At 40.0% G+C, this 26,346-nt stretch overlaps 1 protein-coding gene across 2 annotated transcripts in view; it reads left to right on the forward strand.

The window, feature by feature from the left end:
- The first annotated feature begins 10,294 nt into the window (after positions 1-10,294).
- Positions 10,295-26,346, forward strand: part of vwc2l (von Willebrand factor C domain containing 2 like) — a 156,137-nt gene continuing 140,085 nt past the window's right edge. For both annotated transcript variants that reach the window (XM_060928593.1, XM_060928594.1), the window contains exon 1: positions 10,295-10,678. In XM_060928593.1, coding sequence (XP_060784576.1) covers positions 10,295-10,678 — 384 coding nt within the window. The remainder of the gene's footprint in view (positions 10,679-26,346) is intronic.

Below are 26,346 nucleotides of genomic sequence, written 5' to 3' on the forward strand. Positions count from 1 at the left end.
AGTGATGAGATGAAACTCTCCATCATCAGTACGGTGTCTGAGCGCTGCGCCCGGCATCTCCACTGCACCTCCAACTTTATCTCCTCTATCTCATCACAGGAAGCGTAATGACTGCATCCTCTTTCCGACTGCAGGATTTTTATTTTAAAGCCGACAATCCAGTCCAAAACGTCAGGTATGAGACCTTTATCTCCTTTTCTGGGAAGAAGGTGATTGAAATTCCGCGGATGGATGGAGAGCTAATCGGAAAACACCATAGGGAAGTCTGACATATTATTTATTTATTTATATATATATATATTTTTTTACACAAGCACATTATTCAGGATCTTTTTTGGCTGTTTATATATATTTTTATGTTTTTATTCTTCCTCTTATTATTATTATTATTATTACATTTTTTTTTTCTCGATGAACACGGAAAGGAGGAATAATGTTGATGCGAAACGTGTTCCTGGATCTTTCCTGATCCTCATCATCCAGGTCGATCTGAACCGGCGACATGGAGCATGAGCACTAATCCCCCCTGAATTTAACTGCATCTTCTTTTTTCCCCTTCTTTTTAAACCAAACACGGATTATTTCGGAATTGGGATTTTCTTTGAAACTCCACTGAGGAGCATCAGGAAGGTGTTTCCGACAAAGTGGAAGCAGATCTCTCAACCTGGTGAGTTAAAAAAAAAATTAAAAAAAAATAAAAATCTGAATAATAATTAATTTCAAAAATATATATTTCACATTTCATCAAGCCGACTGGTGGAATAAAACCCCAGTGAAGTTACTGAGTGACGGAGATGTCCGCGCTGCGTGTGCGGCTGCCTGGGGACGGGCTTTAGAGTGTATTATCCTTTTATTATTATTAGAAATGTTATGAAAATGTGAAGAAAATGAACAGATGTGTCCAGATGCCAGGTGCGTTTTTTTCCCCGCGAGCTGCAGGAGTTCGGAGAGAATTATTTCACACATTCCGTCTCTCTCTCTCTCTCTCACACACACACACACACACACACACCTCTCTCTCTCTCTCTCTCACACACACACACACACACACACACACACACACACACACACACACACCTCTCTCTCTCTCACACACACACACACACACACACACGCCTCTCTCTCTTTCTCTCTCTCACACACACACACCTCTCTCTCTCACACACACACCTCTCTTTCTCTCTCTCACACACGCCTCTCTCTCTCTCTCTCTCTCTCTCTCTCTCTCTCTCTCTCTCACACACACACACACACACACACACACACATTTCCGCCTGTGCTGTGTGTTTGTGATCCTCTACAGAGCAACATGTTGCTGCGCAAAGCTGTGACACCGCGTTGCTCACTGTCGATCCTCTTTTCATCTCTCCCTCCATCTCACTGCTTCTCCTCCCTTCGCTTCTTCATGTCCTTCCATTTCTTTATCTCTCTCCCATTCTGCCTCCTCGTCTCTCCTCGTCTTCTCTTTTTCCTCTCTCTCTCTCTCTCTGGCAGTTCTTCGCATTCTTTTTAATCTCTTCACTTCTCTCTGTCTGTCTCTCTTTTCCTTCTCTCTTCCTCAGTCTTACTTTCGTATTCTTCCTCCGTCTCTCCCTATTCAGTCTCTCCGTTTCAGTGTTTATCTCCCAGTTTGCCTTCCCGAATTCTCTCTCTCTCCTGATCCCACCTTTTCAGTCTCTTTCTTGTCTTCTGTTCCTCCCGTTCTTTCCTTCATATTCTTCCCCTTATTCTTTTGAATCTCTCTATTTCTTGCTCATATTTTTCCTTCTCTCCCTCTCTTTTCTCTCTTCCTCTCTGTCGTTCTGTCTCTCTCCATCTCTTTTCTTCTGTCTTCCTCTCTGAGTCTGTCTGTCACTCACCCTCTGCACCGTTCTCTCTTTCCCACTCTGCCTTTCTTTCTCTCTTTTTGTAATTCCTTTTTTCTCTTCATTCCTTTTGTATTCTTTCCATTCCTCATTCTCTCTCCATCAGACCACATCTCTCTCTCTCTCTCTTTTGATTTATCCATTTGTGTTCCTTTCACTGTCTTCTCTCATTCTTTCTTAGTCCTCACCATCTCTCCGTCTTCCTCTTGATTTTACTCCTTCTCTTTCTCACTCTGTCATCTTGCTTCCTTTCTCTCCCCTCTGTTTTCCTGTCTTTTTCTTTTTAATTTCTTTATTCTCTCTGCCTCCTCTATAAATATATCTCTTCATCTTCCTTCATCTTTTACTCCTTTCTGTCTAGCATCTTTTCTTTGTTTCTTTATTTCTCCTCTTGTCTTTATCTGTCAATTATCTCTATTTCTCTTTATATATCTCTCACCCTCCCTTTCTATCTGTCTTTCTTCCTCTCTTGATGTCATCCTTCCTTTAACACTGTCTCCATCTCCCTTTTTGCATCTCTCCATCTCTCCCTCTTTTTCTTCATATCTCTCTGTTTCTCTCTTTCAGCCCCGTCTCTGTCCCTTTCTGTTTCTTTTCACTGCTGTGTCATTCTCTCTTGATCTCCCTCCCTCTCTTCACTTTTCAGTCCTTCACCTCTGTCTTTCTTGTCATCCCTCCATATGTCTATCATTCTAATCCCTCTGCTGATATTTAACACTGTCTTGCCATCTCTCTTTTTCATTTTTTCCTATTAATCATCCTTTCTCTTATCCTTCTTTTGTTCATTTCTTCGTCTCTTTTCTGTTTTCCTCATTCCTTCTCATTCTCTCTAGTCTTTCATCCAAATCTCTCTCTCTCTCTGTCTCAGAATTGTACATCACAACCTCTCTCTTTCAATTTCTCAAGCACTCTGTCCTTCTCTCCATCATCCCTTCCTTTTTGATATTTTTCTTTCTGTCTTCCTCTCACACTGTACACTGTCTCTATCTTCTCTCACTCCCTTTTTGCCCTTCTGTTTTGATTTTCCCTCTCTTATTTTGTCTGTCTCAACCCGTTTCTCCCTTTCTATCTTTGTATTCCCCCATCACATTCTTTTTCTCTCTCCCTCCTTTTGTATCCCTTTCTTTTATACTATCTGTTTCTCTTCACCATCTTCTCACCTTATCTCATCTCTCTCTCTCTCTCTCTCCACTGAGAGAAAATAAACCCATTATACATGGTGAGCTCACTCGCTCTCTCCTCATTTAGAATTATAAATATCAGAGATATTATTAGTCCGATCGCTTTATATGTGACCTTTTCATAGAGAAATTCACAACAAACTAACAAACAGTTTTATATGCATATAATATGGACACAAGTGTTTTACTGGGAAATACACCACTTGTATTTTTCGTACGAGCTCCATCTGGGACATGGAGAACCAAAATCATGACATAAATTTCGATATGTCGCTCGTGAGGAAATCACTGAATTGTTTTGATAAATTTGGGGGCTTTTTGTTTGTGAATGTGTCTGTATAATAAAAATAAAATCACACGCTGGCTTGAAGATATGAAGTTTATCTTATGTTGAAAAACTTGCATTTTTCATATGAAATACATCACAGATATGAGTGACATCATATATAAATACTGGCTGGCATTGAGTGGTACATCAGATATATTCCATTCAGTTAGCATGATATTGAACGAGTTGAAGGCGAGTAGCTGAATGAAATATCTTATATCCTTGACTTCCAAGTGACATCAAAGCAAAATAGAAACCCGGATGTTGGCCATGTTGGTGGATATACAAATGCAGGGTCAAGTGACATTCCATACAAAACATAGTCACGTGTGCGTGACTCTCGTTGTTTTTCCACTGCTTTAAGCATTCTTTTAGCTATGCCATATCTTTGTGCTGTATATGGTTGTGGTTACAACAGCACTCGTGACTGTGGCACATTCCGATTTTTTAGAATGCTGTCCGTGACTTGGAAAGAAGGCGAGGAAACTCTGAGGCTTAGACCCCGTCCACACGTAGCCGGGTATCTGCTAAATCGAAGATATTTTTCCACGTTTTGGCCTGTCATCCACATGAAAACACATCAAAAACGAATATTTAAAAAAACTCCGGGCAAAGTGAAGATTTTTGAAAACTCCATGTATGCCTTTTCGTGTAGACAGAGATAACCGGAGTTTTGCGTTTTAGAACGTCACAATCTGCGCCAAAAAAAATGACAACAAATCTGCCCTGACGTCAAACGTGCGACCTTTGTTTACTGCAGAAGCCAGATTAAGCATGGACTTAAGCTAGCCGCACACCACGGCGATCCACGCGGTACCGAACCGACCCATTTCAGAGCCGACTCCCGACTGTTGACGAGTGCAGTCGCGATTGAAGCGACACGTGACAACTTAATAGCTTTGTGATTGGCTATTGGATATAGTTACTGTTAAATCCAACACTTGAAGATGCTACAGGCTGAATTACAAATGACACAACACGGAATATGTAGCGCACTATCTAGGCTGCATGAGCTATTATTCCCAACCTTAAATAGTGCACTTATATAGGGGAGTTAAAGCGATTTGGAATTCAGCCACACAACTTGAGCAGAGTGGCTTTCCAGCCCACTGTGTCTATGGATAAAGCTTCAGTCTATGGAATTACAGTATATACCTGCATTAGGTGCTACCAACACGTATTTCTCGCGCTAGAAATTGTGTTTAATGATGTCACGTGTTATATGCGAAAGATATGATTGGCTATTGCTAGCGACTCTCGCCGATCAGTCTGGCTCCCGATTAGTTTTTCGAATCGGCTGTGAGAGGAGTCGGTACCATCGAAAACTAGTCTTTACGCCTGACTCGCGACTTCAGTTGGCTCGGTACGCTGAAAATCGGCGTAGTGTGCGGCTAGCTAAAGAGTAATGGATCGGAGTAGTGCCTTGAAAGCGTTAATTATTGTGCAGGTGCTATTTACATGTTTAATTTTAGAAGCCCAACTACTGCTCCAAGAGCACAGGCGATGTGATTAGGGGGTAGGATTTGGGGAAATAATGCCATCTACAGGTTTGGAATGCTTATGAATGTGATTGAAAACGCAGATGTTCGGTTATGTGTGGAAGGGATTTTTTTCGAAGACGAGGTGGTGTGGATAAAACATTTTTATAAACGGAGGGGGGGGAAATGTTCGGTTTTAAAAATACCCGGCTACGTGTGTACATGGCATTAGTACTGAGAGGAGACGAGAAAATCAGGACACTTCATCCAGTGACCATTTCGTCTAACAGTTAAGACATTTCATCCAAAGCCTTTTTCATATGCACTATCAATTATTTTATATTTCAGGTATTCTGGTGTTCACAAACGAAAGCCCCGCGAGAGCGCTGCTCTGCGCCTATAGATTTAACATGATCCAGCTGGCTTTAAAAGTTAATAACTCGGCCAGGGGAGCTCACAGCGAAGCCAAATTTTACAGGCACCTCCCTCTAAACCTCCCCCTTCGAAAGAGCATGGTCTCGGGTTGGTAGGACTGTGCCTCAGCCCGGGATTCGCGAATGAATCCCCCGCGAGAGCACTGCTCAGTGCCTAAAGATTTAATATGATACAACCGGAAACACAGACCTGCAAGACAGCAGCCTGCAATGACGAGGGAGTTAACTCATCGCAGGGTCAGCAAGTGACACGGGCCTACGTGGTTACCCCCCTTAGTACATTCTTTAGTGTCGAAGTGCACGTACTATTGCACTTATTTGCTTTACAGAAATGTGTTTTGCTTCAGTCAAATTCCATTGAGAATTCCTCCTTTTTTCGAACAAACAAATACTGAAATATAAAATAATTGATAGTGTGTATAAAAAAGGCTTTGGACGAAATGTCTTAACTATTGGACAAAAAAGCTTTGGACAAAATGACCATTGGACGAAATGACCTGTATTTGTATCGATGGACAGTAGAAGCATTTTATCGTCAGAAAAGTCTGACTTTTTAAAATAACATGGGTCAAAACCACACATCTATCTTCTCTTTGTATCGAATCTTCACTAGATCGTTCAAATCATGGTAATACTGAGAAAATTCAGCATTGTTTACAGACATGCTTTCAGTGGCTGCCATCCTAGTTGCTTTGTCTATCCACCATCATGGTGGACGCTCATGACGTAGCACATTTTGATCACGTGGTTGCAAGTCTTCTATACCACGAAAAAGCCATTATTATTATTATTATTATTATTATTATTATTATTCATTCCTGAATAATAATAATAATAATAATAATAATAATAATATTAGTCATTCCTGAAGCAAACCTGGCGGCCATGTTTGTTTCCAAATTGTCACAGTTGCTCGCTAGTGCAGACGTTTTATGTCTCTGTGTGACATCATGTTGTCTTGACAACCATGCAGTATCATAAACCTTATTGCATGCTCATTCTCCATTGGGTAGAGTGACATAATACACGTAGGATAAGCAATATGCAAACAATACTGCATGCTATCAAACCAAATGAATGAAACCTGCTAGAAGGCAATAGGACACGTTTTTATTCCCTCCAAAAAGCAGGTGGCATGGTGGTGTAGTGGTTAACACTGTCACCTCACAGCAAGAAAGTTCTGGGTTTGAGCCCAGCTGCCGGCAGGGGCCTTTCTGTGTGGAGTTTGCATGTTCTCCCTATGTCTGTGTGGGTTTTCTCCGGGTGCTCCGTTTTCCCCCACAGTTCAAAGACATGCGGTTAGGTTAACAGGGGGCAGCCCTGGCCTGAGGTTGGGCTGATGTGCCCTTGAGCAAGGGCATCTAACCCACAACTGCTCCCTGAGTGCTGCAGCATAGACCTCAAAACTACAAAATAACGTATGGAACATTTATGTAGTCAACAAAAAAGCATTAAAAACAAACTATATGTGATGTGTCAGATTCTTCAGCATAGCCAGCATTTACCTTGATGATGCTTTGCACACTATTGGCATTATTTTAACCAGCTTCATGAGGAACTCACTTGGAATGCTTTTCAATTAACAGGTGTGCCTCATCAAAAGGTAATTCATGGATGAGTTTTTTTGCTTCTTCATGTGTTTGAGATCAAATGGTATGTAGTAATCAGATATACCATGCACTGAGAGGCTCCGGTTGAAATTATGGATGCTCTGAGATGACTGGCATTGTGCTATTTTCAATATACCATGCACTGAGAGGCCAGTCACTGAAGAGAATCCATAATTACCGGTGCCTCTCAATGCATGTTATATATCTGAATTATATCCCTCATCAAAAAATTTAAAACTAAAAAAGTGTTAACTACAAAGAATTAGAAATCAATCTGAACAAAATTAGAGGTCTTACTCACCATCTTTGTCCAAATCCTCAGTATCTATGAGATTGAATCTCGGCATAAACTCACTGGAGATAGCCATGTTTGTTGTTTACACTGGCGCAACCTTTGGCCTGTGTGTGTGCAATGTACCATGCTATCATCTGCCTCGCTAGTCATGATCATGATACATAGATCTACACACACAGTAGCTCATGGAGCCATAGCTGTGACTCGAGTCAGCCGTATAGCTTGAAATTGTGATGTCACAATTTCCATGTACCATGACTGACTCACACCATATCCATTTTTTTTCTTTTTCATTTTTAATGTCACAAATAAATGGTGGAACTATTTTATGTCCTGTGAGCCATCCTTGGCCAATCCCTGCATGGGAATGTTTTATGAAGGATATAATAAATAATAAAAATACAGTAAATAGCCCTATTCCACAACTGTAGTAATCCACAAATATTATGTCAAGAACCACTCAACTAAGTAAAGAAAAACAAACTCTATTATTAATTTAAGATATGATGTGACTTTTAATTAATACAATTAAAGAAAAAACTTTGGATTAGAAGGTGTGTCCAAACTTCTGACTGGTAATGTATGTTAGTGGATAAGATTAAAAAATGAGAAATCGAATATTTCTGACTAATCATTGCTCAATACGAGTACACAGTATGAATGATAACCAATTTTATTCTGTCCACATTGACTGGATATGAGCAATCGTGCACTCTGATTGGCTATTCTACTACTAGAATATCAGCTTTTATACCATGAGTAGAGAAAAACAAAATGGTGGCGCATGTTGCTGAACCAACCGATGACGAAATAAAAATTCTACTCAAAAACAAAACCCCCCAAATTATCAAGTATTTAAAAGAAACAGAAATAGCTAAAAGAATATAGCTTTTTACCCCCAATATCGCCTATTCCATACACCAGTCCAGTCCAGTGGCGGTAATGCACCTTGACAGTGGTGCTTGAAAGTTTGTGAACCCTTTAGAATTTTCTATATTTCTGCATAAATATGACCTAAAACATCATCAGATTTTCACACAAGTCCTAAAAGTAGATAAAGAGAACCCAGTTAAACAAATGAAACAAAAATATTATACTTGGTCATTTATTTATTGAGGAAAATGATCCAATATTACATATTTGCGAGCGGCAAAAGTATGTGAACCGCTAGGATTAGCAGTTAATTTGAAGGTGAAATTAGAGTCAGGTGTTTTCAATCAATGGGATGACAATCAGGTGTGAGTGGGCACCTTGTTTTATTTAAAGAACAGGGATCTATCAAAGTCTGATCTTCACAACACATGTTTGTGGAAGTGTATCATGGCACAGACAAAGGAGATTTCTGAGGACCTCAGAAAAAGCATTGTTGATGCTCATCAGGCTGGAAAAGGTTACAAAACCATCTCTAAAGAGTTTGGACTCCACCAATCCACAGTCAGGCAGATTGTGTACAAACGGAGGAAATTCCAGACCATTGTTACCCTCCCCAGGAGTGGTGGACCAACAAAGATCACTCCAAGAGTAAGGCATGTAATAGTCGGTGAGGTCACGAAGGACCCCAGGGTAACTTCTAAGCAACTGAAGACCTCTCTCGCATTGGTTAATGTTCATGAGTCCACCATCAGGAGAACACTGAACAAAAATGGTGTGCATGGCAGGGTTGCAAGGAGAAAGCCACTGCTCTCCAAAAAGAACTGCTCATCTGCAGTTTGCTAAAGATCACGTGGACAAGCCAGAAGGCTATTGGAAAATTGTTTTGTGGATGGATGAGACCAAAATATAACTTTTTGGTTTAAATGAAAAGTGTTGTTTGGAGAAAGGAAAACACTGCAATCCCGCATAAGAACCTTATCCCATCTGTGAAACATGGTGGTGGTAGTATCATGGTTTGGGCCTGTTTTGTTGCATCTGGGACAGGATGGCTTGCCATCATTGATAGAACAATGAATTCTGATTTATACCAGCAAATTCTAAAGGAAAATGTCAGGACATCTGTCCATGAACTGAATCCCAAGAGAAGGTGGGTCATGCAGCAAGACAACAACCCTAAGCACACAAGTCGTTCTACCAAAGAATGGTTAAAGAAGAATAAAGTTAATGTTTTGGAATGGCCAAGTCAAAGTCCTGACCTTAATCCAATCAAAATGTTGTGGAAGGACCTGAAGCGAGCAGTTCATGTGAGGAAACCCACCAACATTCCAGAGTTGAAGCTGTTCTGTATGGAGAAATGGGCTAAAATTCCTCCAAGCCGGTGTGCAGGACTGATCAACAGTTACCGGAAACATTTAGTTGCAGTTATTGCTGCACAAGGGGGTCACACCAGATATTGAAAGCAAAGGTTCACATACTTTTGCCACTCACATGTAATATTGGATCATTTTCCTCAATAAATAAATGACCAAGTATAATATTTTTGTCTCATTTGTTTAACAGGGTTCTCTTTATCTACTTTTAGGACTTGTATGAAAATCTGATGTTTTAGGTCATATGCAGAAACATAGAAAATTCTAAAGGGTTCACAAACTTTCAAGCACCACTGTAAGTTGGTTTGCCAACCATGAAAAAACCCTAAAGAAGACGATGAACAAAACCCCAAAAAAACAAAAAAAGCAACAAAATATGGAATAAAAGTATTTGATGGTAGAAATGTATCTTTTTTATTTTTCAATAATTATTATTAGAGCATTTTTTCAGAAATTGCTCCTGTCATTTTGCTGGTCTGTTTACATTCTAAGCGGAAATTATTTTGTCAGACGTTTTGTATAAAGTTTTTATTTATCGAATTTGCAAAAAATAAAAATAAATGGTCTGTTTCTCAAAATCCAGTAAATGTGGATATAATAAAGCAGTTATTCCACTCAATCTCATCGTACATGGCTTATAGCCGACTCGGTGCTATGCGCCTCGTCAGCCATCAGCTCATGTACGACTCAATTTCATGGAATAACTGTTAAATATTTTGTATACTGGTACTTGTTTCTCTCACTCATAATTATTATATTAGCCTTTAGACTATGTTAAAGGACATCCAGAATGTTATGGACATGGTATAAAGAAATGATTCCGCTGTGCTCTGAATGCTCCAGGCCTGGCGTGGCGCAGGATGGGCCGTCTCCTGGAAGTGAGCTGTATGCTCCTGCTCATCCTGACCACCTTCGTGTCTTCAGCCTCCCTCGTTCCTGAGGACTACGCAGCCGACGAGGCCGAGCGCAACACCAACGATGTGCTGTTCGACGACTATCGCGGCAAAGGCTGCGTGGACGACAGCGGCTTTGTGTACAAGCTCGGCGAGCGCTTCTTCCCTGGCCACTCAAACTGCCCATGCGTGTGCACCGAGGATGGACCTGTGTGCGATCAGCCTGAGTGCCCCAAAATCCACCCCAAGTGCAGCAAGGTGGAGCACAATGGCTGCTGCCCTGAGTGCAAGGAGCTCAAGAACTTTTGCGAGTACAGGAGCAAGACATACAAAATACTGGAGGAGTTCAAGGTAAGACTCTGGAAATTGGTTTTCATTCTTGTGTGTGTGTGTGTGTGTGTGTGTTTTAAGCTTTTACTCCTTATACCACCACTGTTTACAATCTGCATAATTGTGTATTGTCCATTTAAGCACATTTTGTTATGTGAATGACCATGAGTTATGCATTGTAATGATCAGCAACTGGCATATACATTTTGTATTATACACATAGTCTAATAATAATAATAATAATAATAATAATGTATATAGCACCTTTCTAAGACTCAAGGTTGCTGTACACATGTACATTTTAAAAATGGCATTCCATAGTTTGTGGTCTACGGCCCTAAAAGATCTGCCTCCATCAGTACCAGTCTGGTCTTTAGCACTACCAGCAAAGCAGAACTGGTGGACCTGAGATCAGCAGCTCAGAGGAATAAGGCAGGACAAGGCCATGTCATGCTTCTTAAGTGAGAAGTAGGACTTTAGTTCTTTGTGAAACAGGTCGTCTGATCAGTGTAGCTGATGGAACTGAGTGAAAGCGTCAGAGGTCTTAGCGTGATGTTATGAAAGCATAAACCAGTGTTTCATCATCTTTCAAACTAACCATGGGTCAAAGTCAGGCAGTGTTGCAGAGTTTATAAAAAGCAACTTTCTTGTGCATGTGTGACCTGATATGTGATTCAAATAAAAGTATATTTTCAAAGATTACACCAAGATTTGTGAACATTTATATAGGATTTAACAATGACAATCAATATCAACTGAGAATTCTGGAGTGGATACAAGTAAAATTTCTGGTTCATCAGGGTTGAAGAAGTCAGTGTCCTTCCATGATTTTGCATTATAAAGAGCTAGGAGGAAGGGCTGTAGTGAATCTTGGTGTAGAGAGATAAATGTGAGTGTCCTCTGCATAGCATTGGAAGCAAAGACCTCAGATCTTTTGTGAATGATCTGTCCAAGGGAAAGCATGTATATATGATGAAAGGAAGGGGACCAAGGACTAATTCTTAATGGACATCTTGTGTGGTAGGGGCAGTAGAGGATTTGTATTTACTAATGGTTATAAGGTGGTGTCTATCTGAAAAGTGAGATGCAAACCAAACATGAGTCAGGGCAGAAATACTGGTCTGATCAAGGAAAGGTGGATGAGCAGAATGTCAAAGTGTCCAAATCTGTACTGAGATTAGTGCTGCCGCGATTAGTCGACTTAGTCGACGTAATCGACCATAAATGGTCGACTGGAATTTTTTTAGTTGATGACTTTTTTTTTTTTTTTTGTCGGCCTGTCAATTGCCTATTTATTTTTGGTCTTCAGTCTCAAATGGCTCATCCGAGTTCAGGTAATTACGCTCCACACCACTAGTTTTGATGTGCGCACCCCATCGGTCAAATTGGCTCTCTTTCCCTCTCCCATTATGATTTTCCTTTCCTGTCGGTTCTGGTTTTGAGCATGCCTTGACATGAAAATGGCAGCGGCAAGTGACTCTGATGAATCAAGGAAGGCGACTTCTAACGTTACGAAAAGACCAAAAGCATCGAAAGTATGGGAATACTTTAGGGCAACTGGTGATAGAGTGGTTTGTACACTCTAAGACTTTGTTGGCTTATCACGGGAGCACATCCACGATGCACGAGCACCTTAAAAGGAAACACACAGGAGCTGTTGAGGATGCTTCAGAAAAGGAAAAGATGACGTGAGTAGCCTAACATTATGATTACTGTTTACACGCCTAGCTAGCGTGTGCTTTTTATAAATCTTGTGAAGTACGATGACCGACTGTCTTTGGATGTTAAGCAGGCCCCCTCGACTCTTTGGTAATGTTTTAGTTGAACAACGCTAGTATGCACGCGCATTTATAGTAATTTAAATGGTGTAACGCTTTCGAGACAGCACCAGACTCGAGACAGAGGGTTTATCGGGTTTATTGAATAAGCACACAACATAGATAAAAGCCATAACTTATGCAACTTGCACACTCAAACACACACACACGCAGGACGAATGTAACTTTTTTAACTTGGTGTCACCATCCCCCGGCTACTCTACCAACCCCCAGCAGTGCCACAAGAGGCTGGCTTTACATTTTCCAACGAGAGGCGCAGCGCAACAGCCAAACATAGTTCATCAGGCTGTGTAGCAGCTGACCCGACAGTTCGGGCATTCAGATATATCGGATATTATGAGTAGAAGTGCTGTGTGCTTGTAGTATTTTAACAGTTTTGTGTGTAGCCTAGTCTATTTTGAATGTTTTAGCGATGCCCCTGACGTACCGGCATCTCATCATCCGGCCAAATATTCTGTGGTCGCGCTAATTGAAGAATTACGGTGCCCATACAGTTCCATGATGGCATCGTTTGATTTTTTTTGGAAATTAGTCGTTAAGATTAGTCGACTAATCGAAAAATTAGTTGAAAGATTAGTCGTGAGAAAATTAGTCGTTAGTGGCAGCACTAACTGAGATCTAACAGAATAAGAATAAAGATGGCAACAGACAGCATCAGCAAAAAAGAAATTTTTAGTGACTCTTAGAAGAGCCGTCTCAGTACAATGAAGAGGATGGAGGAGAAGAAGAAGAAGCCATTATTTGTCACTTGCACACTCAAGCACAGTGAAATTCATCCTCTGCATTTAACCCATCTGACACAGTGAGCACATGCATGCACACGCACAAGTGAGCAATGAGCCCACACACACATACAGTGGGGCAAAAAAGTATTTAGTCAGTCACCAATTGTGCAAGTTCTCCCGCTTAAAAAGATGAGAGAGGCCTGTAATTTTCATCATAGGTGCACTTCAACTATGAGAGACAGAATGGGGGGGAAAGAATCCAGGAAATCACATTGTAGGATTTTTAATTAATTAATTGGTAAATTCCTCGGTAAAATAAATATTTGGTCACCTACAAACAAGCAAGATTTCTGGCTCTCACAGACCTGTAACAACTTCTTTCAGAGCCTCCTCTATCCTCCACTCGTTACCTGTATTAATGGCACCTGTTTGAACTCGTTATCAGTATAAAAGACACCTGTCCACAACCTCAAACAGTCACACTCCAAACTCCACTATGACCAAGACCAAAGAGCTGTCAAAGGACACCAGAAACAAAATTGTAGACCTGCACCAGGCTGGGAAGACTGAATCTGCAATAGGTAAGCAGCTTGGTGTGAAGAAATCAACTGTGGGAGCAATTATTAGAAAATGGAAGACATACAAGACCACTGATAATCTCCCTCGATCTGGGGCTCCACGCAAGATCTCACCCCGTGGGGTCAAAATGATCACAAGAACGGTGAGCAAAAATCCCAGAACCACACAGGGGGACCTAGTGAATGACCTACAGAGAGCTGGGACCAAAGTAACAAAGGCTACCATCAGTAACACACTACACCGCCAGGGACTCAAATCCTGCAGTGCCAGACGTGTCCCCCTGCTTAAGCCAGTACATGTCCAGGCCCATCTGAAGTTTGCTAGAGAGCATTTGGATGATCCAGAAGAGGATTGGGAGAATGTCATATGGTCAGATGAAACCAAAATAGAACTTTTTGGTAAAAACTCAACTTGTCGTGTTTGGAGGAGAAAGAATGCTGAGTTGCATCCAAAGAACACCATACCTACTGTGAAGCATGGGGGTGGAAACATCATGCTTTGGGACTGTTTTTCTGCAAAGGGACCAGGACGACTGATCCGTGTAAAGGAAAGAATGAATGGAGCCATGTATCGTGAGATTTTGAGTGAAAACCTCCTTCCATCAGCAAGGGCATTGAAGATGAAACGTGGCTGGGTCTTTCAGCATGACAGTGATCCCAAACACACTGCCCGGGCAACGAAGGAGTGGCTTCATAAGAAGCATTTCAAGGTCCTGGAGTGGCCTAGCCAGTCTTCAGATCTCAACCCCATAGAAAATCTTTGGAGAGAGCTGAAAGTACGTGTTGCCCAGCGACAGCCCCAAAACATCACTGCTCTAGAGGAGATCTGCATGGAGGAATGGGCCAAAATACCAGCAACAGTGTGTGAAAACCTTGTGAAGACTTACAGAAAACGTTTGACCTCTGTCATTGCCAACAAAGGGTATATAACAAAGTATTGAGATGAACTTTTGTTATTGACTTATATAACTTTTGTTATTTGTTATTTGTTATTTATTTTCCACCATAATTTGCAAATAAATTCTTTAAAAATCAGACAATGTGATTTTCTGGATTTTTTTTTCTCATTTTGTCTCTCATAGTTGAGGTATACCTATGATGAAAATTACAGGCCTCTCTCATCTTTTTAAGTGGGATAACTTGCACAATTGGTGACTGACTAAATACTTTTTTGCCCCACTGTACCCAGAGTAGTGAGCAGCTAAGTTCCGTGCCCGGGGAGCAGTTGGGGATTAGGTGCCTTGCTCTAGGGCACTTCAGCCCAAGGCTGCCCCATGTTAACCTAACTGCATGTCTTTGAACTATGGGGGGAAACTGGAGCACTCAGAGGAAACCCATGCAGACACGGGGAGAACATGCAAACTCCACACAGAAAGGCCCCCATCAGCCAGTGAGTTCGAACCCAGAACCTTCTTGCTGTGAGGCAACAGTGCTAACCACTACACCACCATGCCACCCAAAAGGTTGAAAGAGTGTTGAGATTGAGATTCTGGTTCTCTGGTATAGTTCCACCTTCCAAACAGGCCAGTAGGTGGATTATAAAGTCAAAAAAAAAGTCCCTTCCATGCCAGGATCTGGTCTTCCCAGGCAGTCTCCTATCCCAGTACTACCCAGCTCTTTGAGGCACGAATGCAGCACCAATCTCTATTTCTATATCCCTTGGCCTCTTGCCTATTATATACCTAGAGTTACAGTGGGGGGCCGGTCCTCTAGTAACCATGAGAATTTGACTCCCTACTTGCATCTGTATTGCAGCATGCCTTGCTAGATGGCAGTAGGTACCATTTTTATGATGGTCTTTGGTATGACCCAACCGCAAGTAGAACTCACGATCTCCTGGTCGAAAGGCGAACACACTGACCACTAGGGCAACTCGCAGCAGTTGGATTGGTGATCCTAGATTGCCCATAGGTGCAACTGTGTGTCTCTGGTAATCAGTGTCCCATTCAGGGTGAAATACTGTTCCACACTCAGGGTTTGTATGATAGGATCCTGATCCACCACAACCCTGAAGCAGTTACTGAAGAATGAAGTAATGAATGAATTAATGAACTAGAAGGGCACTTGGTAGAGTGTATACCTTCACCAAGCCACATATTAGAATTGCCGGATGCTTACTATGTTTACATGCATATCCAGATTTGCATCAAAATCTAATCAATTGTTTCTTGGACTATGGGTGAATTTTTTTCAAAATTTCATCAAAATCTGTTCACTACTTTTAGAGTTACATTGGGAACAGACAAACAGAGGCAAAAACATAACCTCCTCTAACACAGTTGGCAGAAGTAATGAATGAATGTGCCCATACAACTCTGCCACAAAAGACCATTTTAAAACTCCATCAAAACCAAATCCCCCGAAGAAGTTCTATTCATGCACATCCAGGCATGTGAACATAATGTGAAAATTATCTCCAGCTCCAATAACACAAACAAACCCTGAGATTTTTTTTTATATTTTGATACATCTGATAATGTAATAGTATTGATAAATCTGAATGGAAACACGAAGAAACTTGGTGAATTGGGAAAAAGCTGCTCTCAGAATTTTTGTTCATTAACAATAGATGTTTGCACAACCCAGCTACTAGGGTTGCATAAGCCAGTGCATTCTTAGTGCTAGTCCCAAATCCAGACAGATTGGGGAGGGTTGCGTCAGGAAAGGCATTAAGTATAAAATCTATGCCAAATCAAACATGCGGATCATAAATCAGATTTCCACACCGGGTCAAGTCAAGGCCTGGGTTACCAATGACTGCCACTGGTCCTGTGAGCCAGCAGGGTGTCAGTGGAACAGGAAGAAATGGAAACTGATTATCCACTGTGCCAACCCGTAATGGGAGCAGCTGAAAGAAGAAGAACAACAACAATAGATGTTACCACATAATTAAGCCTAATGTAGATCCTGAAAATGGTCCAGACGTTTTAGCCCACCTGATTAAATTGAGTAAATATTGGAAGTGTGGTGTCTGTGCCATGTGACTTGGGCAAACACCACACCATCAGAGAAACATCACGCAATAAATGAACTCCTACATCGTCGACTGCCCTTGCAGTGTGTCCACATGTGAAGCCTATCAAAAGCTCATCCATCATCATAAAAAAAGGTCTATCGTGTCCATGCAATGAGCAACAATCTGCCTGACAAAGTAATCCATTTGCTTTCTGCATGCATCGGTGAGCAGATTTCTCCTTGTTTTAAATTTAGCTTGTTTATATTGATCTCATTGAGATGGCAAGCCAATCAATCATGCACAGAAAGCCTTGGCATATCTAAAGAGGCCTGTCAGTCTCGAACAGATGCCTCAGCTTTCAGAGTGTAGCTTTGATGAACACTTTTTCAATCTGCCAGAAACTCTTCAAAAGTTCATGTTAATGCATTAATGCCCTGTGAATGAGTCGTTGACTAAGAGCATACTTCTACTCTACATGACTTTCTAATTGAGCTCAAGACCTCTTTTAATTAATACCATCTCCATCTTCATGTTGCCTAAGCTCAGAGTCTGCAACTTAAAGTTCAGAAGGTACAATATATCAGGATATACATGGGGAAAGTTTCTTGTATTCAGAGTTGAGTCATGTGCTTGCTTAGGTTGATTTTCTGAGCTCTCGATTCAGATTATTAAAATCACATACATGCAGTTAATAAGACTCCAGGAAGGGTCAAACTAAACCTGAAACTTGTCATCTGCGCATCCTGTAATTGTGGTCCAGTGAAACACAGACACTTGAAAAAAAGAGACACTTGGAAAAAATTTCAAAGTGCAGTATGAACATAAAATAATATAAATCATATCAGAATTACAGGTGTGATTTTTTTTAAGTGCTTTTCATTATTTTGATTTAGTATTCATTCATTCATTCATTCATTCATTCAAGATAAGATATATTATAATAATGAGATACTAAGTCAGAATAACAAGATAATAAGTCAAAATACAGACTAAGTAAGCCAAAATAATGAGATACTAAGTCACAATCATGATTTAGTAACTCAAAATAAGACTTTCTAAGCAAATTAATGATATAATAATTTATGAAGTCAAAAATAATGACTTTGTAAGTCAAAATAATGAGATGCTATCTCAAAATAACAGCTTAGTAAGTGAAAGTAATGAGAAAGTAAGTTAAAATGATGAGAAACTAAGTCAGAAAATTATTTTTTATGCAGAGAGACTTGCATAAAATTCAAACATAAAAGTCAAAACAATGAGATACTAAGTCTCATCTCATCTCATCATCTCTAGCTGCTTTATCCTTCTACAGGGTCGCAGGCAAGCTGGAGCCTATCCCAGCTGACTACAGGCGAAAGGCAGGGTACACCCTGGACAAGTCGCCAGGTCATCACAGGGCTGACACGTAGACACAGACAACCATTCACACCTACGGTCAATTTAGAGTCACCAGTTAACCTAACCTGCATGTCTTTGGACCGTGGGGGAAACCGGAGCACCTGGAGGAAACCCACGCGGACACAGGGAGAACATGCAAACTCCGCACAGAAAGGCCCTCGCCGGCCATGAGGCTCGAACCTGGACCTTCTTGCTGTGAGGCGACAGCACTAACCATTACACCACCGTGCTGCCCAGATACTAAGTCAAAATAATTAAATATTAAGTCTTAAGTCAAAATGACAAGTCAAAATAATGAAACACTAAATCAAAATAACAATTTAGCAAGTCAAAATAACGACTTAGACAAAATAGCAAAATATGGTGAGACAAAAAGTGAAAATAATGAGAATGTCTTGAAAGAATGAGTTATTAAATCAAAATGAAGCTTCAGGGCTTCTGTAACTGTTACAGCTTGGACATTTTCTGTGGATGTTATGAAGCTTGTACCTATTTAATGTCTATGCTTTTTCACTCATATAAGCCATTTACGCTGGTTACGTTACACTGGTGATGGATTGTCCAAGCTTTGCATCATACACGGATCTCATCCATAAAATCCCTGACTTTTGACAATTACTGTCCATCCATGAGCTCAACAGTGTAACACAGACGATGTCTCTGGAACAGACATTGTACATACTGTACCGAATGTCTTGTATGCCAAAGCTGGAATGTGATTGTTTGTCGTAAATGATGTAAATGTTGTAAGTATGAATCAGTGGATCAGCTGTGTGAAGAAGCAAAGCTTGATACACATCAGTGCTCACTAGCTTCTGTTTTACAGACTTAATCCAAGCACGGAGTCCAGCAACATGGTTAGTGTCCACATATCAGATGAAATAAACACCACTTATCAGTACAGTATTAGAGTCGTAGTGTTGTGTCACCAAAAACTTCGCTGTGGCTTGTTAGGAAGATTTAAAGGGCAATAACATGAACACCCTGCTACAAAATGTTCCTTTTATAACACAACTATGCACTATGCATACTTTTCATAAAGGAAAAAAATGAAAGACTGGTGAGGGCATGACTGGTTACAGGGACTATAAATGAATAAAAATTATATGGCATTCTTTAGTAAAAATAAATCAGTTAGTGTAGGTGAATTACTGTAATAGAAGAGGAATAAAACATTTCAGAAAATGCTGTTGGAAGAAAATAATCTGTTTTGGAATCGGAACAGGAACTCTGTTTCATTGCACCAGCCTCATCTCATCTCATCTCATCTCATCTCATTATCTCTAGCCGCTTTATCCTTCTACAGGGTCGCAGGCAAGCTGGAGCCTATCCCAGCTGACTACGGGCGAAAGGCGGGGTACACCCTGGACAAGTCGCCAGGTCATCACAGGGCTGACACATAGACACAGACAACCATTCACACTCACATTCACACCTACGGTCAATTTAGAGTCACCAGTTAACCTAACCTGCATGTCTTTGGACTGTGGGGGAAACCGGAGCACCCGGAGGAAACCCACGCGGACACGGGGAGAACATGCAAACTCCACACAGAAAGGCCCTCGCCGGCCCCGGGGCTCGAACCCAGGACCTTCTTTTGCACCAGCCTGTTGTTGATTATTCTCCTATATCAGCATAACACGGGGTGTTTTATTCTCTGTATAATGAATTTTACAGTGGCTAATCTTAAAGGAGACTGGCCTAGTGGTAGCGTGTCTGCCTCTCGATCGGGAGATCGCGAGTTCTATTCACGGTCGGGTCATACCAAAAACCATCATAAAAATGGTACCTGCTACCATCTGGCAAGACATGCTGCAATGCAAGTGGGGAGTTAAACTGTTGTGGTTACCAGAGGACTAGCCCCCCACTGTAACCCTAGCTATGTAAGAGGCTGAGGGCTGTGGAAACGGAGATCGGTGCCGTCCGATGCGCGGGAAGGAAGGAAGGAGGAATCTTAAGGGAAATTAGAACAAACACAAGCAGAGTCGTTGAGTATTTATTTATTTATGCTTTTAAGTTAAGACATAAGAAACGATGCTACGTGCGCTAGCTCTGCCCCATAGCTTTTCATAGCTATGTTTTGCAAAGAATTAAGATAATCTGCGTCCTATATTTTTTGTATTCTGTCATGCCCAAACATCACAACAAATATAGATCAGAACATGAAAAATCCAATGTTCCAGGTTAATACTGATTTAATTTTAATACAAATACACAGCATCAGTCATCTTCGTTGATTATTTTCCTAACATGGATGACAGAGTGTTTTGTTTCGAAGCTAACTTTGCGATTTGGAATGAAAAATGGCAAGTTAATATTTCATACTGACATAATTTCGTTTTGCTTTGTAATTTAGTCAAAAATGAGTGCATATTTAAGAGTTATTCTCTGAAGGTGAACTGAATATCCGTGACATCGAGATTGGTATTCACCAATATTCACTGAGCCTGAGGCAGATAATTGTTTTAGTATAAATACACAGGTGATTTTGAAATTGATAAAATAAATCACAGTTTTACCTTACACTGTAAAAAAAAAATTCTGTTGTTTTTACGGAAAAAAAAAACAACTGGCAGCTGTGGTTGCCAGAATAATGTAAAAAAAAAAAAAACAGCAGAGTGTAAAACACATTACAGAGCAACCTGTAAATTTTACAATTTAAAACTGTTATCCTTTACAAAATAACATTATAAAAATTACATGCTAAACTGATTCAACATCCCTTTTCAGCCAAATTAGCATGACTATGCCTTTTATTAAAGCCATTTTTTTCCCTGTACAATTTACATGCGGTGGTTGCTTATTTTACATCTAATCCCATTCAATTTCACTGAAAAAAATCAGACACAAGACATTATTAAACGGTAAAAGGCTCATTATAAGACAGTAATTTTACTGAATTGTTCTGCTTATTTTATTAAAAGGTTGTTTCATGTAATATATTTTGTAGTATTAATAGCAATGTTTGTAGTGAAATTAACGTCTACATGCTATCATTTAATTTTTTAAGGAATGTCTTCATTAAATGAGTATTAAATATAGACAGACTCACAGACACACCAAGACTCACAGACTCACAGGCAAACACACCAACACAAACTCTGACACAATGTCAAACAAAGATTTTCATTTGTAACGTTTACTGTTAAAACAAAAGAACTAAGCCACCTCAAGAAAACTGTGACTGGGACACAGATACAGGGATGAGAGTGGGCTCTGATGAAAAAAGCAGAAAATCTGTAAAATGTCCTGAGGACGCCCGAATTAATAAGGGGGGGTCCAGGGGGACACCCCCCCGTGAAATTTTTTTTCAAAATGAGACCTTACACACCCTATTTCCTGCAATCTGAGCTGTAGTTAATTAAAACATCTGATGCCTATTTTCATACTTATTGAAATAAAAACACTATTATATAGAACAGTATCAAAATCAATATGTGTATTGCATCAATTCAAAACAATATGTACATTTTATAGGGACTGGTTATTACTCATTGTCAACATCACTTGTTTTTCTAAAAAATGTCCATTAAAATCCAGTTATTTACAGTTCCATTAATAATTCAAATTTTCATATATTCAATATATTGAATTAAATAAAAACATTTATATATCTTATGGAGACTGACCTTTTCCTAATGTCCACATTACTTGTATATGATTTCTTCACAATGTCTAAACTTTAAAGTTATACAGTTATCAACACTGTCAGCTGTAATTCAAATTATCATATTCAATGTATTGAATCAAACAAATGCATATTTTATGGGGATTGTCTTAATCTTATTGTCCACATCACTTGTATGTTTTCTTCAAAAGGAAGCACATATGTCTATTCACACTTTTTACAGTTAAGTTGTTTACAGTTCCCAGTTATTTTTGAAACAAATTTTCATTAGATCATTTAGAATTCTTCTTCAGCTTCTTGGCCAAAGCCAAAAGCTCATCAGTCCTCTCTTTTTTCCTTTTTCTTTCATTAGCCAGCTCCTCTTGTGTTTTTACATGCTCTAACCTACAGTAGCTCTCTTCTGCTCTCTCTCACACTCCTCTCTTGCTTTCCTTTTGCTTTGCTAAACTTGTTTTTATACCAGCATCAATTTCACGTACCTTTGCTTCATCTCGCTTGTCAATAGTATCTGGCATCTTGAGAAAACATGCCGATTAGAGGAGCGTAGTTTTGATATGCAGCTCACGAACATGTGCAAGTTTTGATAAAAGAAAACGGCTGTGGGTATCTTTGTAAAAACTGTTCTGATTGGCTATTATGGTCTTGACATCGATGTTTTGACCAATAACAATGTAGATAACACGAATTTTACATCATATTCAACGAGATTAAACGAGACTAAAGATGGCGACTTACAAATAATGTGTAAGCATCGTTGGAGTTAATTAAGTTTGAACAACATGAAGGAACATACCCCAACCCCCCTCAATTAATTAAAAAAAATTCTCAACAAATTTGGCATAATATAAAAAGGTTGTTTTTGACTCAGAAAAAGCGGAAATCCGCCGAAAAGCGGAAAACTCTCATCCCTGCAGATAAAATGTTTTTTTATTTTATTATTTCGACAAGGTATGCAAAATACTTTTCAAAAACTTTTCAACAGTTGTGTGTTTTGTTTTTCTTAATTTTAAACTAAAGAAAAAATATTTCCTTTCCTTTTCCTCTTGGGAAAAAAAAAACATTTGGAATAAGGCCTTGAATATAAAGAAACACACGTGCAACCAGACTATTACAACTTCAAACCAATATTTTAATATGTAACATAATAATGCAAGCTTAAGTAAAGCCTAGGTCATAACCAGACGTACGATTTTTTGGCCGTGCGATTTTTGGCGTTTCCCAAATCGCTGCGGTTTTTTTTTTGTTCGTGGAGAAAGACGCATGTTGGCCGTAAGTTTGTCTTGCAACCTGAAAAAAACATAAGCGCCTGTAGAGTTTGTTTGACATGACAAAGAACCTCTGCGGCGAGTCTACGGCTCGAAAATCAGCACGTCACACGCGCGCCCTCCGTGCGTTTTTTGCACGTAGACCGGCCGTAGGAGCACGTACGGCCGGTTGTGACCTAGGCTTAACTAAGCAACCATAAGAAACCTTCTTGGATCAAGGTGAGGACTCTGGGGTTCAAGTGTAGACAGGAACTGCTGCTCTTCTCCACTTCCATGCCCTCTGTGTTGATGGAGAAGTAGTATCTTGGGAAACAGAAGAAAAACAGACAAATATATGAATGATAAAATACACAGACTTACAGACACAGAGACAGACACACTGAGACTCACAGACGCACACAGACACCGACAGACTGACTCACAGATGCACTAAGACTCACAGACACAGACTTACATGCACACTCACAAACACAATCAAACTCACAACTTCAAACAAAGATTTTCATCTGTAATGCTTACTGTTAAAGTTTAAAGAACTAACCCACCCATAGAAAAGTTTTATCTGTGACTAGGACATCACCACAAACCATGGCTTACTTGAGTCCAGATTCAGATGTCCCGCCACTCATGATCTGAAAGGTCTTGGATCAAGGTGAGGACTCTGGGGTTCACGTGTAGACGGGAGGTACTGGTCTTCTCAACTTTTGTCCCCTTCTCAGGATTTATGGAGAAAAAGCACCTTGGGAAACAGAAGAAAAACAGACAAACTGTATTAATGATAAAGTAACTTCCAAAACAACAACAATAAAATACCACATCAAGCAACTTTTTTACTTTTTTGTTGTTGTTACAGTTCAATACAGAGAAAATGTTGGCTGAACAATCCAAAATAACACACCTCTGCAGGAACTCTAGGGTGGATGCCAGCTCGGATGTTGAAGCTGTAGTAGCTTCCAAACATCATACATATTGACGACACAAAGGAGGGGATGTTCTCTTGAACAATGGTTCTGTCAACACTGAGCGTAAACCATGTGGAAGTACTGTAAAGCATGATCGCCTTAAAAAAGAAGGAATCACGCTCAAATGTAAGTGAAATGAATGGTTGGGCTCCTGACACTTTTCAGGGCACAGACAGACACACAGACTCAGACACACACAAACTGATTCACAGACACACACAGAGACAGACAGACAAACACATGATTTATACAGTTCACAATAACAAAAACAAGCGCCATGAATTCATCCAGACATAAAAAGAAACAGACCAACAAAAAGTTAACTTACCACAGACAGTAATGGTACGAGTTAAGGGGAGCTTGTCCATCTGGACTTCCCTTGCCAGACAGGTGTCCTCCACATTAGAAAGCATCATCTCTTCCCTTTCCTCAAAATAGGCCATCAGCAGCAGGACCATTTCTTTTGCATCTTTAGAGCAGCTGCTTGATCTGAATCTCTAACACAATCACAGATTTTAGTGACGTCATCATCTGTTAGACTCATGTCATCTTTTAAAAGTGAATGAAGATTACTTAAAGTGTAATCCTGTCCTAACTCATGCAGATTTTGCATCTCTTCAACAATAGTCTGTACTGTTGAAGCTGGGAGAAGGAGCTGCCCTTGCAATCTTAGATAGAATAAACAAATATTCCTGAGGAAGGTCTCACTGAAATTCTGTGGGAGTTCACTGTTTTCTCTAGTCGATGGATCTCGTGAGATTTGGGAAGCATCCTTACATGCAGTGCCAGGAGACTGAGACACTGTTTCCATATACATATCATTTATGTTTTCCACAGAACATGCTCTGTGTTTGCGTGACATATGAGCAGTGAAAGATGATTTCTTAGTGAACACATTTTTACAACCAATTACAGGACATGATACAGCTCGCCCTTCAACTACATGCTCTTTCAAATGGTGTAGGAGCTCTTTTACAGTATGAAACTGGCGTGCGCACAGTGAAACGGCGCATTTCAAATCTGTGACAACTGCTCTACTGTGTGAAGGTTCGGGCACATTGTGTATGCGGTAGAAGTGAGCTTTGAAAGCGGCATACGTGCAAAATGTTCGCTTGCAGTCAATGCCAACACACTGGAAAACACAACGTGGTTCATTTCTATGAACGTGACAATGCAGAACATAGCCTCTCAATGTTAGCAGTGTTTTGCTACAAAAACGGCATGTAATCATGTTAAAGATTGAAAGCACTTGTAAGCTCGCTACTTACGAGCTGCAAAAGTCCAGACTAGTGGCTAAAGTCAGTTAGCTTACCGCTCCTTGTCTCTGCTCCTCCACATTGCGGCTCCTCTGTCCCCGCTCTTCGTCGTCCCTGCTCCTACTCTTCTCTGCTTCTTATCGCTAATTGTTTCTGCTCCTACTCTTCTCTGCTTCTTATCGCTAATTGTTTGTGCTCCTCCTCTATATTCCTCTCTGCGATACTGCTCCTCACTACCTCTGCTCCCACAACTCCAAGTCCGTATGCTCCGCGCCAATTTCTCCCGCGATAAAGGAGCGTCCAATGACAGAAGAGTTCACAAACGGTGCTGCTCTGTGATTGGTACCTGCAGTTTGAAAAATGCTATGCTAAGCTGTGAAATAGATCTCACTTCTCAACAAGTTTATATTGATTCTAGACTTCTTCATGTTATACTAGTTACAGCATTTAACTGGAAATCACAACATATGAATTTGTAAAATGCTATAGGCTGCAGTTTATTTCCATTATTTAAAACAAGCCATATTGTAATTTTAACTGTATTGCGTTGGTTCAAATATTAAAATTTTTCTATGTTTATAATACAGTAACATATAAATTCTACAAGGAAATATGATCCTTTTCACATACTAAGTGTAAAATTAACAATTATTCATTGTTCTGTTTTTTTTTTTTTTTACAATATATTGCTTTAAATTATACACTGATTCATTGTTTTTCTTGTTACAGATTTTTGATGTCATGATTTTACAGCATCTTAATGTTAATTCCACAGACATTTGTCTGGATTTAATAATCACAGATGTTAAATGTTATTTTTACACTGCTAAAATGTAAAAAAAATATATATATATGTTGTGAAGGATACAACTTTTCTCTGTACAAAATGCAAAAATGTGTGTTTTCCACAATAAAATACTACGGAAGCCGAGAGAGGCCCTTCATATAATCCTTTTTTAATTCACCTTGTTATCCCGAGATAACGACATAATTAATTCAGGATCTCGAGAAAACAACACAACTAATTCAAGATCTCGAGAAAACAAAACCGTTATTCCGAGATAACATAATTAATTCAGGATC

The sequence above is a fragment of the Neoarius graeffei genome, chromosome 9 (assembly GCF_027579695.1).
Source record: "Neoarius graeffei isolate fNeoGra1 chromosome 9, fNeoGra1.pri, whole genome shotgun sequence".
NCBI classification, from domain to species: domain Eukaryota; kingdom Metazoa; phylum Chordata; class Actinopteri; order Siluriformes; family Ariidae; genus Neoarius; species Neoarius graeffei.